The sequence below is a fragment of the Emydura macquarii genome, unplaced genomic scaffold (assembly GCF_026122565.2).
Source record: "Emydura macquarii macquarii isolate MOO-44397 ecotype Brisbane River unplaced genomic scaffold, CSIRO-AGI_Emac_v2 contig_573, whole genome shotgun sequence".
NCBI lineage: Eukaryota > Metazoa > Chordata > Testudines > Chelidae > Emydura > Emydura macquarii.
Window position 1 is genome coordinate 1,668,151 of NW_027130710.1, and position 12,255 is coordinate 1,680,405.

Here is a 12,255-nt window from a genome sequence, read left to right on the forward strand (position 1 = left end):
CTGTGGAAGGGTCTCACTCGCTGAACGGTCTGCAGGTCCCTGTTCTTTGTCCTCTCCTGCCCCCTTGGCCCAGCTGCAACCTCGCTGAGTCTTGGTGCAAAGAGGGGGCAGTGGCCCGCGTCGCTGGCAGGGCCTCAGCTCGCTTCCCCCGCCACCGGAGCCCCGTTGACTTCAGCGGAGCCACTCCTAATTTGCAGAGCAGGATGCGGCCCCTTGAAGTGGAGAGGGCGGCTGTGCTTGGAGGTTGCTTCGATTTGCCTTGTGTTCCGGGCAGGGCGCGCTCCGCCTCCTTCAGTCACTGATGTCTTATTGCAGGAACAAGGGAAGGTGAAATGAGCAGGACCCGGAATGTTTGCTCCCGAGATCTTTTCGTCTAATAGTCCACAAAGCACCAGGCGGCCAAGTTTTCCTGCCCTGGAAAGCAATCCTGGGAGCTGGTGTCACACACAGGGCAGCGGGCGTCTCTGTTCCAGTCCGGGGCGGGGGGGTTTTAGGGGCCTTTCTCTCAGCAGAGCTGTGGCTCAATGATTTTAAAATTTTACTCCAACCGGGGGGAGAAAAAGAGCTTTTTTTCCCCCCCCCCCGTTGTGCAAGTCCGGCCGTTATAAGAGCATCACAAGTGACAAAGGGACAGGTCTGAGGAGGCCTGTGGCCGGGATCCCCAAAGGTATTTAGGTTCCTAGTTAAAATGGGGAGGGGGGGGGGAATTGATTGATGAAGATTTCCCTACGCCCGCTGCCCCACCCTGCTGCCTGCAGACAGACGGCTAAAAGGAAAGGAAAATAAGAGGCAGCTGCCGCTTCTGAAGGTTTTGCCAGCGTGGCAGATTGGCTCCGTAATTAGCTACCCCTCAGTCGCTCTAAGGGAAGGCGACTGGTGTCAGAGCGTGGACGGGCCTTGGCTCTGCTTCTCTGTTGTCTTGGCATGGGGGGAGACTGGGGGACGCGAGGGGTCTTTTCTAACTTCTGAGGGCCAGGGCAGGATACTTCCTATGGGGCTAGCCGCATGTCTTGGCAAGCGTGTTTAATTGAAAGGACTAGCTAGCGCGGAGGGTCGGGAAAGGCTGTGGAGTCTTGGTCCCTGGTTTGAATTCAGACTCCTTCGTTGGCCACTTAACGTGGCCTCTCTCGGCTGGACGTTGGTGGCCAGACGGCCACACCCCAAACCCCACCCCCGGGTGACGCCTCCCGTCAGACGTGAAGTCAAGGTTTTGACCCTGCGTGGCGCTTCCGGCCCATTCTCGTTAGCGCAGCTCGGCGTTCAGTGCCGATGGCGTACGCCGCTGTGCAGGGACTGCCCGGTGCATTGGGATGCCACGTACAGCTGATCCCCCTCCTAACCACGTGACTGCCTCCTGTTCCTTAGGATGTAACGCTGCCGTGAGACAGGGGCTGGTGGTCGTCACCGTTCAGGGCGGGGCGGGATCCCTGTCTGCACCGCCTGTAAAGAGCACTGGGGTGGAGAGGAGCTAGGCTTGTCAGAGCGGGTCCTGGCATGGGGACCAAGCACCGAATACGCCGGAGACTGGGCTCCCGACAAAGCGCAATCTGTTCCTTCTCCTTCATGCACGATTCCTCTCCTCCCCAGCCTGGGTCTTTCAGCTCTCCGCTGAGCTCACCTCTTCCCAGGACCCCCCCTGCCAGAGTTGGGATTGTTCCTGACACCGGCGCCAGCTAACCTGGAGTTAGATGGCAAACCTTTGCCAAAAACCCAGTCGAATCTGCATTTAACCACCCGGAGTAAATGTGCCTGTGATAGGGCAGGCTGGGGGGCTGCTCTGATGCTCCCTTGGGGCCGTGCCCTGCCCCGTTGCTCGCCCCAGGGCCGATCAGCTTTTCTCTTAGCACTGGGGGGCTGTGCAATCTGCCCTCCGCCCCCAGACCCTCTTGAGGGAGGGAAGTCCCTGACCGCACGCTGCGCCTGCCTCCCTGCTCGCTGCGGGGAAGGTGGGGTGCAGGGTTGGGCCAGAGGGAAGCCTGATCCGTAGCAGCGGTGAACGGAGGGTGGGCTCCTATCCCTCGCTGGGGAGCGTCAGGTAGAGCTGAGCTCCCCTCTGGTGTCCCGGCGAGGGGCCCGGGGTCAGATCCTCGGCAGACTGGCAGCTCAAGCTGCCATGAGCCCAGCTGCTGCGGTGCTGACTGCCCGCGTGTCCGGCCCTGGGCAGGAGCCGTGGGGCCGGGCCGCCGCGTGTGGCGGGCGCAGAAGGGGAGCCGTGGGGTTGGGCCGGGGACCCAGGGCTCTGGCCCGGACGCCGGGTGACCCTGGCCCAGACCTGCCTAACGCCCTCTCCCGTGTCTCTCCCGCCCTGTCTTCGCAGGACTCCTCCGACAGCACCAACACCACCATCGAGGACGAGGACACGAAAGGTAACGGCTGCCCCGCAGAGTGGGCCAGCCTGGCACTAGCAGCCTTGGACCGGCAGCTGGGAGCTGCCCCTGGGGCGGGGGGAAGATGAGAGAGGCCGGGACAGGAGAGGGGACGCTGCCCCAGACCCTCGTCCATCCAGGAGCGTGTACGAGGAGCCCCCAGGCACTCGCCCACGTAGGGGGAGAGTTGAGAATGGGGCAAGGAGGCAGCGCTCGCCCCACGGGCCGGGGCGGATCATGGGCCAGAGCTGGGGGGGGGGTGTGTATTGGGGGGAGCGTCTGGGACGGGGCTCGCTCTGCGTGTGTCGGGGGGCGCCTGCGAGGGGGCTCACTGTACCTGTGCTGGGGGGGCTCAGTCTGTGTGTGCCACGGGGGGCGCAGGGAAATCTGGGACGGGGCTCGCTCTGTGTTTGCCACGGGGTGCGGGGGGGCCGGGGGCGTCTGGGACAGGGCTCGCTCTGCCTGTGCTGGGGGGGCTCAGTCTGTGTGCGCCACGGGGGCCGGGCCAGGCCAGGCCAGAGTCGCTCTGGGTGCCTGGTGCTAGAGGTCCCCGTGTCCGGGCGAGGTTGGGCCGGGGCTCCCGTGCCGTACCTGGAACGCGGTGGGCTGGCCCGACACGCCCCTGGCTCCTGCACGGTTTTGCAGGTCGGCTTTTAAACGGATTTCCTCGGCAGCTCCTGTCCCCTGAGTGTCCGGGCTGCGCTCTCCCCGGCAGGGCTCTGCGTCCCCAGCCCCGTGTCAGAGCACGGGCGTTATAACAGGGGATGCTGCGGGGCCAGGGATAGAACCCAGGAGTCCGGGCTCCTCTCTGTGTTCACCCCCCCCCCCCCGCTCAGCTCCACAATTTCATCTCCCAGCGCTTGGTGTTGCATGGCGTTTCCCTCCTTCCCCAGGGGCTGTCCCTCCCTGTATCATTTCTCCGTCCCTCTGTGCATCTCTCCCTCTCCCCCCAGCCACCAGCCCTGAGGACAGGCTGATCCCGAGCCAGCCGGCGGCCGAGCCCAGCCCTCCTTTGCAGAGCCCCCTCCACCGCCCGCTGCCGCTCTCACCGTGTGTAAGTCGCCTGGCCTTGCCCCTCCACGGGTGGGAGCGGCCCCCGGCCGAGAGGCGCGGCGGGACCCCTGGGGCTGGGCCTGTCGCCCCCTTGTGGTGCCGAGGGGCTTTGCTGCGGCGGGACGGTTTCGTTATTAACGACGGGCGGGTCCGAAGGGTGGAATCAGGGCCGTGCAGGCCGTTCCCTCGCTCCCTGGCTCTACTAGTGGAAATCAGTACAGATCTCCTCCCGCCCGGCCTCTCCCCTCCTGCCTGCCTCCTGTCCGCCGCATTTCGTCCCATTCCATCTCTCCTCTCCATTCTCTCGTCTGTCTCATCCCAGCCGCCAGGTTCTCTGACATTTTATGCACGGTGCGGAGAGGCCCCGGGCCCCCGGACGCTGAGGGGCCGCGACTTGCTGCCGGCCAGCCCTGCCCATCTCCAGCCGCCGCAAACCCTCTGCCTCCCCAGCGTAAGTAGCGGGGCCGGCTGGGGCCCCTGGGCGCAGAGCAATCTGCTGGGCGAATGAGCGTCCCCTGGGCAGTGGGTCCCGGTGTCCTGGAGCCTCTCGAGGGCGACGGTTCTGCAGCCTCTCGCGGTTGGAGAGCCAGCCTTCCAAGCGTGGTAGTTTTCCTTGAAGTCCCGGCTCCAGGAGAAGCTGCGCCTGGACCCTCTCGCCTCTGCCTTTGGCCGGTTCCTGCAGCACAGGGTGGAGCTCGCGTCACAACGCGCTGGCGTTTTCCCGGGCTGCAGCATTCAACACTTCCCTAAACCCCGGGGCGGGGGGTAGTGGGAGCTAAGAATTTCTCTGCCCGCTGTAGCAGGAGGGGCAGCTCGTGGGCTGGCTGCCGCTTGCCTCCAGGGCCTTGCCCGTCTCTGAAAGGCAGCAGCGTTTATAAGCTGCGTCGGCCAGGATCGCTCCCTCCTCCTAGCGAGCAGCCCAGGACCAGCCTCTAGACTTAATGCAGCGCACGCCAGGTCGCTCTGACTATTTATCCTGGGGGTTACCATCATGTCTGCAAGCCCAAGGACGCCCCCGCGCCAGGCGCTGTACAGACACAGCAAAGAGCTGGCAGGCTAATCGTGACCGTCCCCAGGCGGGCCATGTCACACAAAGCTGGGGGTCAAAGCCAGGAGTTCTTGGCTCCCAGTCCCACAAGCAGCCCCCCGAGGGAGCCCTGACACTAATGGTTAAACCACAGACCGGGGGGGTAAATGAACCCCCCGCACACCCCTTTTCAGGGCCGGGTCCTTCCCCTCCCTGCCTCTCCCATTCCACGTGTCTGCTCATCCGTCCCTTGTCTGTCCCATCCCAGCCACCAAGTCCGCTGACATTTTAAGCACGCTGAGGAGGGGCCCCGGGCCCCCGGACACTGAGGGGCCGCAGCCTGCCGCCAGCCCGCCCTCCCCGCCTCAAGCCGCCGCGCACTTTCTTGTGCCCCAGCGTAAGTAGCAGGTCTCGGGGGGGGGGGCGCCCTGCGGCTGGGAGCTGCCGCCTCTGCGGCGCTGGGCCCCCACCTCGCACGGACCCCTCCACCTCAGCCGTTCGCTGGCAGTCCTGGGGGAGCCAGCCGGGGCCGTTGCCCCTGCTCTGAGCCTGGGCACCCCAGCGGGGTTCCCCTGATTCTTCCCATCCCTGTCCGCTGGGGGGGGGGACTAGCAATGGCCCCCGGGGTTTCTGAGAGGACCTGAGCTCCGTCCCTCCTCCTAGGTAAAGCAGAGGCCCCGGCTCCTTTGGGGTGAAAGGACGTGGCCCCCTTTCCATGCAGCTGTGCCCGTCACCGCCTCGCCCGCCCCCCATTTCCTGCCGTCACGGCCGCCGCATTGCGCCCAGGCCAGCAGCTGGACTCCAGCCGCCCTTCGCTGGGTTGAAAGGGAATGGAGCGCGACCCCCTCTGCCCACCCACCCGCCGTGGAGCGGAGCCCTGGTGCGGACAGAGCGCCCGCCCGCTCACCGAGATGTACCAGGGCCCGGAGGCCCTGGGCGGCCTGGCCCAGGCTGCAACGCCCGTGGGTTTGAGCGTGGGAAGGGGCCCGTGTTACATGTTTGTACTGGGCCTGAAAAAAATGATGCCGGGGCCCTGCCCGTGTTCCTCCTTTTGGCTTTTCTGCCCCAGCAGGAAGGTGCTGGAGAGAGACCCGCGCCCCAGGGTCAAGCGGGGAGGGCGTTGTGACCCGAACATGCCTAGGGCAGCCACCTGATAATGCCAAGGTCAGGGCAGGCTGGTAAAGGAGAGCAGATTCCCCCAGCGCTGGTGGGTGACACTGAAGTCAGACTTCCCAACCAGCCACAAACGGTGCTTCTGATTCCCCACACTGGTTATCAAGAAACCAGTCCACAAATCACACAGCCCCCTTTACTGCATTCCAGTTCCTGGCTCCCAAATCAGCCACTGGGTCCAGAGATCAGTTCTGTAAACTCTCTGCTCTTTACTAACAAGGTTCCCTCTGACCCCAAGGGGTCAGCCACAGCACCAGATCTATGTAAGTTTGGATCTTACCCAAAAATACCAGGCTGCCAGCCAATCTTTTAGTAACTTACACTAAAGGTGTATTGTAAAAAGAAAGAAATAAACTATAAGAGAAATCTTAAAGGCTTAAAGCAAATCACATACATACAACGAATGATTAAAAGTCCAGATACATCAAGTTTCTGGGAGAGTTGTGGAGTTGCAGGCTTGTACAGTTCCTCTGGTACACATCCAGTAGCTGGACGGGTCTTAGTCCTTCGGTTCAGTTGCAAAATGAATTGATCCGGAGGCAGGTATGTGTCTGTAGCTGGTCAGAGGGAACCCTTTTAGTAAAGAGCAGAGAGTTTAAAGAACTGGTCTCTTTACTGGACCCAGTGGCTGATGTGGGAGCCAGGAACTGGAATGCAGTAAAGGGGGCTGTGTGCATTTGTGGACTGGCTTCTTGATAACCAGTGTGGGGAATCAGAAGCAGTTCGTGGCTGTTTGGGAAGCCGGGTTTCTGTGTCACCCACCCATGCTGGGAGAATCTGCTCTCCGGTTACAGCCTGCCCTGACCTTGGCATTTTCAGGTGGCTGCCCTGGGCATGGACGGGTCACTGGCGTGCATCCCGCCGGGCTGGTTTCGACGGTCGATTGAATCCTGCCTTCCCTCTCTGTCGCTTTTCCATCCCGTGCGGCTTCTCATCCTGTGCCCGGCCCAGCCGCCAGGTTCCCTGATGCTTGCAGTAGGGCGCGGGTGGGCTCCGGGGCCCCCAGACGCTGCTGGCAGCCAGCCCCACTCTTCTCCAGCCGGCAGGAGCCCGCTGCCTCCCCAGCGTGAGTCAGGGGTCGGCCTCGCTCGCCGCTGCTCCGGCCCTGAAATCCGCCCGCGGCAGCCCTAGGTGCTCTGCTTGCCCGGTACCCAAACCCCTTCTTCCCTGCCAGGTGGGAACCAAGGGGCCAGGCTGGCGGCAGGGGCAGCGCAAAAATAGCAGAGGGGGCTGCAGATCCGGTTTGAGGGGCACGGGCAGAGCAGGGGCCGGTGCCCAGGGCTGGGATGGCGGGAGGGCAGCTCTGTTCGGCTCGGGGCCAGGCCCGCTCTCCTTCCCAGCCGCTGGGGAGTCAGGTGTCCCGGGCCCTCTTCGTGCCAAGAGTGCAGGGCTCTGGGAGTCCCAGGGCGGATCGTTTACAGGGCTGGATGACAGCTCGGAGCCAGGGGGAGACGCCAGGGAACAGCAGCTGCTGTGACCGGCGGCTAGGGCTGGCCCAGGGTGTGGGGAGCTGAGCGGGGAGCAGGCATGACCGGCAGGCTCCCAGGTAAGGACCAGCTGACCGGGCGGCCGGGGGGAGTCTCTGTAGCTGGGGGGGACCTGCCCCTCCTAGGCCAGGTTTGGGGGGGGGGGGACGATCCCTTGCCTGGAGCTCTGGGCTGGGGGCCAGGGACGATTAGACAGGGTGGAGGCGGAGTGGCAGGAATCTGACCTAACGCGGGGACGGGCGGGGGCAGACACGGGGCAGGGGAGGACAGAGCCTGGGGTTGGGGCCCGGGGGCCCGGCGAGCGGTTTCCGGGCAGCGCCGGCCGGGGCTGGGTGACTGATCCTCAGAAGTGGTGCGGCGCTGGGCTGGAACCCCTGGTGCCCCGGCGGGCCAGGACGCGGCCTGCTCCCCGCGGCACCGAGTGGGAGGGGGCCGGAGGGCGCGGACGGGGCGTGGGGGGAACCAGGGTTGGAAATGAGGGCGGCGATGCAGGCAGGCTGCAGGGGAGAAGGCTCTTGCGCCCGTGCTGTGAAGGGGGGAGAGGAGTCTGTTGAGCAAAAGAGGGGCTGGGCTGGTCCCTGAAAAGGTCTCACTGTCCCCGGGGGAGGGCGTAAGTCCATGCATGGGGTAGGGCTGGGCCTCGCTCACCCCATCCCTTGCCCGTTCCACCAGCCAAGGGGGAGCCCCGGCACACGGTGCCCAGCGGGGCCGCAGCGTCTGTCTGTGGGAAACAGCATCCCACGCACCCTGGGGCCGGGGTCCGAGACCCTGCCTGCCCAGGGAGATTGACTGGCCACAGGTTACAGCCCCGGGATAACTGGGTCCGTGCGGGCGGCTGTCCTGGTATCGCTACAGCAGTGTCATGAGGCTGGGGGCGAATAGTAAATAACTGAAGGGTCAGTCGTCCCCCCCGTCCCACCCGCAGAAACGCCCCAGGAATCTGTTAGACACACGAAGCCCCTGGCTCCACCGGGCCCCCGGGCTTCTAGGGATTTTCTTAAACACTTCAGAAAAATACTGGCAAGCCATTCTAGAAATCGGTGGAGTGGTCCTGACTGGAGCTCAGACAGGATGCTGCGGAACCAGAAACAGGGTCAGAGAAGAGCGATGGGACCGATCAAGGGCCCGGAAAACGGGTCCTGGGAAGAGTGATTGAAAAGCCTGGGTCGTCTCTCTTTGTGAGGAGAGAAATGGGGGGGGGGGGGGAGGAGAAACGCCTGTGAAATAACGACTGGGCTGCAGAAGGGGAGCGTCTGTTCTCCGTCTCACAAACAGACGGACAAGGCTCCGGTCAGTGACACGGACATTCAGAAGCCGCAGAGGGAGATGCTTTTTCACACAGCACACAATTAGCCCGTGGAACTCTCTGCCACTGGACGCTGTTCAGGCCGAGAACAAGGGGTTGGATGGTTGTGTGGACAAGAAGAAGCTGTGGAGACAGCATAGTTGAGGGCAGCGAATTTGGGAAGGGATGTGAACCTCGTGCTTCGGGGCTTAAACAAGGCTCGAGCCGGGATGGGGGGAGACCTATGTGGGAAGCGGATTAGCCCCCACCTGCCGCTCTGGGCTCCTTACATCCTCCGCTGACCCAGCTGGTGCTTTACACGGGACCTAGACCATAATAGCCCCCCCCCACCCCACTGCACTGGATCCAAGGGTCTCAGGGCTTGTGTCTCCCCGCTGTGAATGGGGCAGGGGCAGAGCGGCTGAGCGCCAGCCCCATGGGGATGGAGGGGGGACCTCAGAGGCACGGGGGGGGGGGGCAGGAAATAGATGCCGCAGGGCAGGCCAGACATTTCCGAACACCACTGCAAGGAGCCGACCTTGGCCGGGAGCTGAGCCGCGTCTCCCTTGCATAATGCATGGGCGTGGAGCTAAATGGGTCACTCGGGCATCTCCCGGCTGCCCTCCTCCCCCTGGGCCTGCGTCGCAGCCGGGGGGGTGGGCGAAGGGGGTCTGGCATGGGCCGCGGGTGGCTGTGGGGCTGGGCTGGGTAGGGGCAGCGGGGGATTCCCAGGCTGGGCGTGGGAGGGATGGGAACCTGGGCTGGGTGGGCGGTACAGAAGAGCGGTGGCCCTGGGCTGGGCATGGGGCACGGGAGAGGTGGGGCTGGGTATGGCAGGCAGCCCCCCCGCCCCCATTGCCCACTCCCTGCTGACTCCAGCCGCTCTCTGCCCTGCAGCCCGCAAGCAAGAAATCATCAAGATCACGGAGCAGCTGATCGAGGCCGTGAACAACGGGGACTTCGAGGCCTACGCGTGAGTCCTGGGGCAGCGTGGCACCGGGCCGGGGGGCTGTGCCTGGCCCGCCTGCAGGGAAGGGGAGCCGGGCTGGGGGGCAGAGGTCTCGGCATGGCCTGGGGGCGCCGTGCCCACAGCCCAGGCAACCCAGCCGCAGGAGGGGGAAAGGGGCACCAATGCCGGCCCTGATGCCTCTGCCCCGGCCCGTGGCCTCCTGCAGGGCTGGCGCTGGGGTCTCGGAGGAGTCCGCTGGCAGTGCCGGCCGTGGGACAGTGGCTTCTCTCGGGGGAGGAAGGGTGCTGCCAGCCGCCTGCCCGGCATCTCACCGCATTCCCCTTCCCTTCCAGGAAGATCTGTGACCCCGGCCTGACCTCATTCGAACCCGAAGCCCTGGGCAACCTGGTGGAGGGGATGGACTTCCACAGATTCTACTTCGAAAACTGTGAGTGGGCGTTCCCGCTGCCCGGGTGGGGCTGGGGACCACCAGACAGGTCCTGTTGGCCGGCCCGGCTCGGCACATGGTGGTCCTGGTGCCTGGGGGTCAGCGCATGGGGGTCCTGGCGCATGGGGGCCAGCCGACCCGGCTCAGTGCATGGGGGTCCTGCCGGCCAGCCTGGCTCAGCGCATGGGGGTCCTGGCGCATTGGGGTCCTCACCCCACGGCTCTGACCTCACCACAATCCTGCCCCCTCCTCACGGTCCCGCCTCCTGAAACCACCTGCCAGGCTGTGGCTGGCTTGCCCCGGGGCAGATCCCCGGGGCCCGTCTCCGTGGCTCTGGGGTGCCTCCGCCCCTGGCTCACGGTGGCGCTCGTCATCCTGCCTCCTCCGCAGTGTTATCGAAAAACAACAAGCCCATCCACACGACCATCCTGAACCCCCACGTGCACGTGATCGGGGAGGACGCCGCCTGCATCGCCTACATCCGCCTGACGCAGTACATCGACGGGCAGGGCCGGCCCCGCACCAGCCAGTCCGAGGAGACCCGCGTCTGGCACCGCCGTGACGGCAAGTGGCAGAACGTCCATTTCCACTGCTCCGGGGCGCCCGTGGCGCCACTGCAGTGAAGGTGAGACTGGAACCGGAAAAACCCCCCGACCCGGCCCGCTGCGTGATCCCCTCCCGCCCTGCCCTGGGGACCGGAACAAGACCCCGCTGATCCAGCCCCGCTTCGGGAGGGCGGTAACCTTGGCAGGAGTCCCTCTGCGTACGGGGCTGTACCCATGGGGAGGGACCCTCTCCGGGGGCGGGGGGATCAACAGGGAAGCCCCCAGCCGGGACAGCCAGTCACAGGCCCGGTCTACGCTACAAAGCTCTGCCCTCCAGACTGACCCAGCTGTGCCAGCCAAACCCCCAGTGTAGACGCGGCTCTGCGACTGTCGTAGGGGGGGCGGGGTATCTCTGCCGGCAGAACTCCTTCTGTCCCCTCCCGCTGCGTCTCCAGCCTAGCCCCCCCCATCCCGCCGCGCTGGCGCTGCGTTGCAGAGGTGGCCACGGCGTCTCCGTGCTTGTGTCTTCCAGAGGTTACCGCTGGCTGTTCTGGTTCCATCCCGAAGGAGACGGTGATTTGCGCTGAGCCGCCAGCCGGGAGCAGCGGTGCCGAGCACGCGCCCGCATGCACGCGTCCCCCTCCCCTGCCCGTTTCCAGTGCCTGTGTTTGCAGAAAACAAAAAACCAACAAAAAAAAAAAAAACAAAAAAAAAAACCAACAACCCCCCTCCCCCAAGAACCCCAGCCCGGCCGTGACCCCTTCACGGAGCCCCCCCCCCCCCCCCTTTTGCCCCCGTGTCCGTCCAGCCAGGTGAGCAGGTGTTGCGATGAAAATGAAACAAACCACGGCTTCCCCCCCCATGCCGCCATCCCCGCCCCACTGAGCGGCGCTCCGCCGAGGTGATTTGCATTCTCTGTCGACGCATGGACCTTCCCGTGGTCGTGTCCCGTGGTCGTGTTTGCGCTTGGACATCCGTGACCTGTTTTCGAACCGCTCCTTCGGCGGCGGACTCTGCTCCCAAGCGCTCGTCCTTGCCCCGGATCTCTCCCCTCCCTAGTTGTGCTTGTGGATTGTTCTGATGACGATGATGATCATATTACTATTCCGCGGACTCCTCGTGAGTTTCTTCTTCGGTCGCTTTCGTTTCTGCAGCCCGGGCACCCCTCTGCTGGCCTGGCTGCGGGGGGGGGGAGAAGGGTCGCTTTGCTGGGCCTGGATCCTTCCCCGTACCCCGCTAGCCTCCGGCTGGCTTTCCCCTGCACACAGCCGGGGCGGGCGGGTGGGGGGGTGCAAAGGGGAAATGAGCTGAATTCTCCCCAGGGCCCAGATCTGGGCAGAGGAGCCTGCTGCCGACCCCTCTCGTCAGGGGCTGCTGCTGGTGGCTGGCTGGGCCGGGACCCGCTCAAGGATGGTTGGGCGTGGCGGAGCTTGGGGCGGCCTGGCAGGGGGCGACTCCCCACGGCCTCTCTCTGGGCTAGTGCTGGAAGGTGGGTTTCCAGAGACAAGGGCAGGGCCGGGCGGGGAGCTGAGAGCGGCAGGGCCAACCTCGCTTCCCCAGCGGCCCGGGGGCTCTCCGGAGGCTGGGCAATCCAAGCCCATCTCTGCCCCAGATCCCCTCGGCCTGGGGCTCCCAGGAAGAGGGGCTGACCTGGAGGGCGCTCTGGGAAGATTCCCCATAGCGGAGAGGAAACCAAACGGGGTTTCTGTGGCCCTCGGAGCAAACCCCGGGTGCAGAGGGCCTTGTCCAACGCTTCGGTGCAGGGGGGCCGGGGCTGAAATGCCCAGCCCCAGATGGAAGGCGTGAGCGGAGCTGCAGCCCCGGGGGGGGGCTGTCCAGGTCCCCGTCTCAGCAGCTGCTGGGCGCCCACAGGAAAACTAGCGGGTGCTCAGCACCCCTGGGCGGGTGGGGGTGATTCGCTG

The 12,255-nt window shown here is 64.9% G+C and overlaps 1 protein-coding gene across 6 annotated transcripts in view; it reads left to right on the plus strand.

Moving 5' to 3' along the window:
- Nucleotides 1–11,440, plus strand: part of CAMK2B (calcium/calmodulin dependent protein kinase II beta) — a 93,153-nt gene extending 81,713 nt beyond the window's left edge. For 4 of the 6 annotated variants that reach the window (XM_067540339.1, XM_067540340.1, XM_067540342.1 and 1 more), the window contains 5 exons: nt 2,318–2,366; nt 9,289–9,364; nt 9,694–9,788; nt 10,179–10,413; nt 10,866–11,440. In XM_067540339.1, coding sequence (XP_067396440.1) covers nt 2,318–2,366; nt 9,289–9,364; nt 9,694–9,788; nt 10,179–10,411 — 453 coding nt within the window. In that variant the 3' untranslated portion in view covers nt 10,412–10,413; nt 10,866–11,440. Of the gene's footprint in view, nt 1–2,317; nt 2,367–3,319; nt 3,421–3,741; nt 3,871–4,714; nt 4,844–9,288; nt 9,365–9,693; nt 9,789–10,178; nt 10,414–10,865 lie in introns of those variants that run through there. The other 2 variants (XM_067540343.1, XR_010918390.1) reach the window with 2 other exon arrangements.
- The last annotated feature ends 815 nt before the right edge of the window (nt 11,441–12,255 follow it).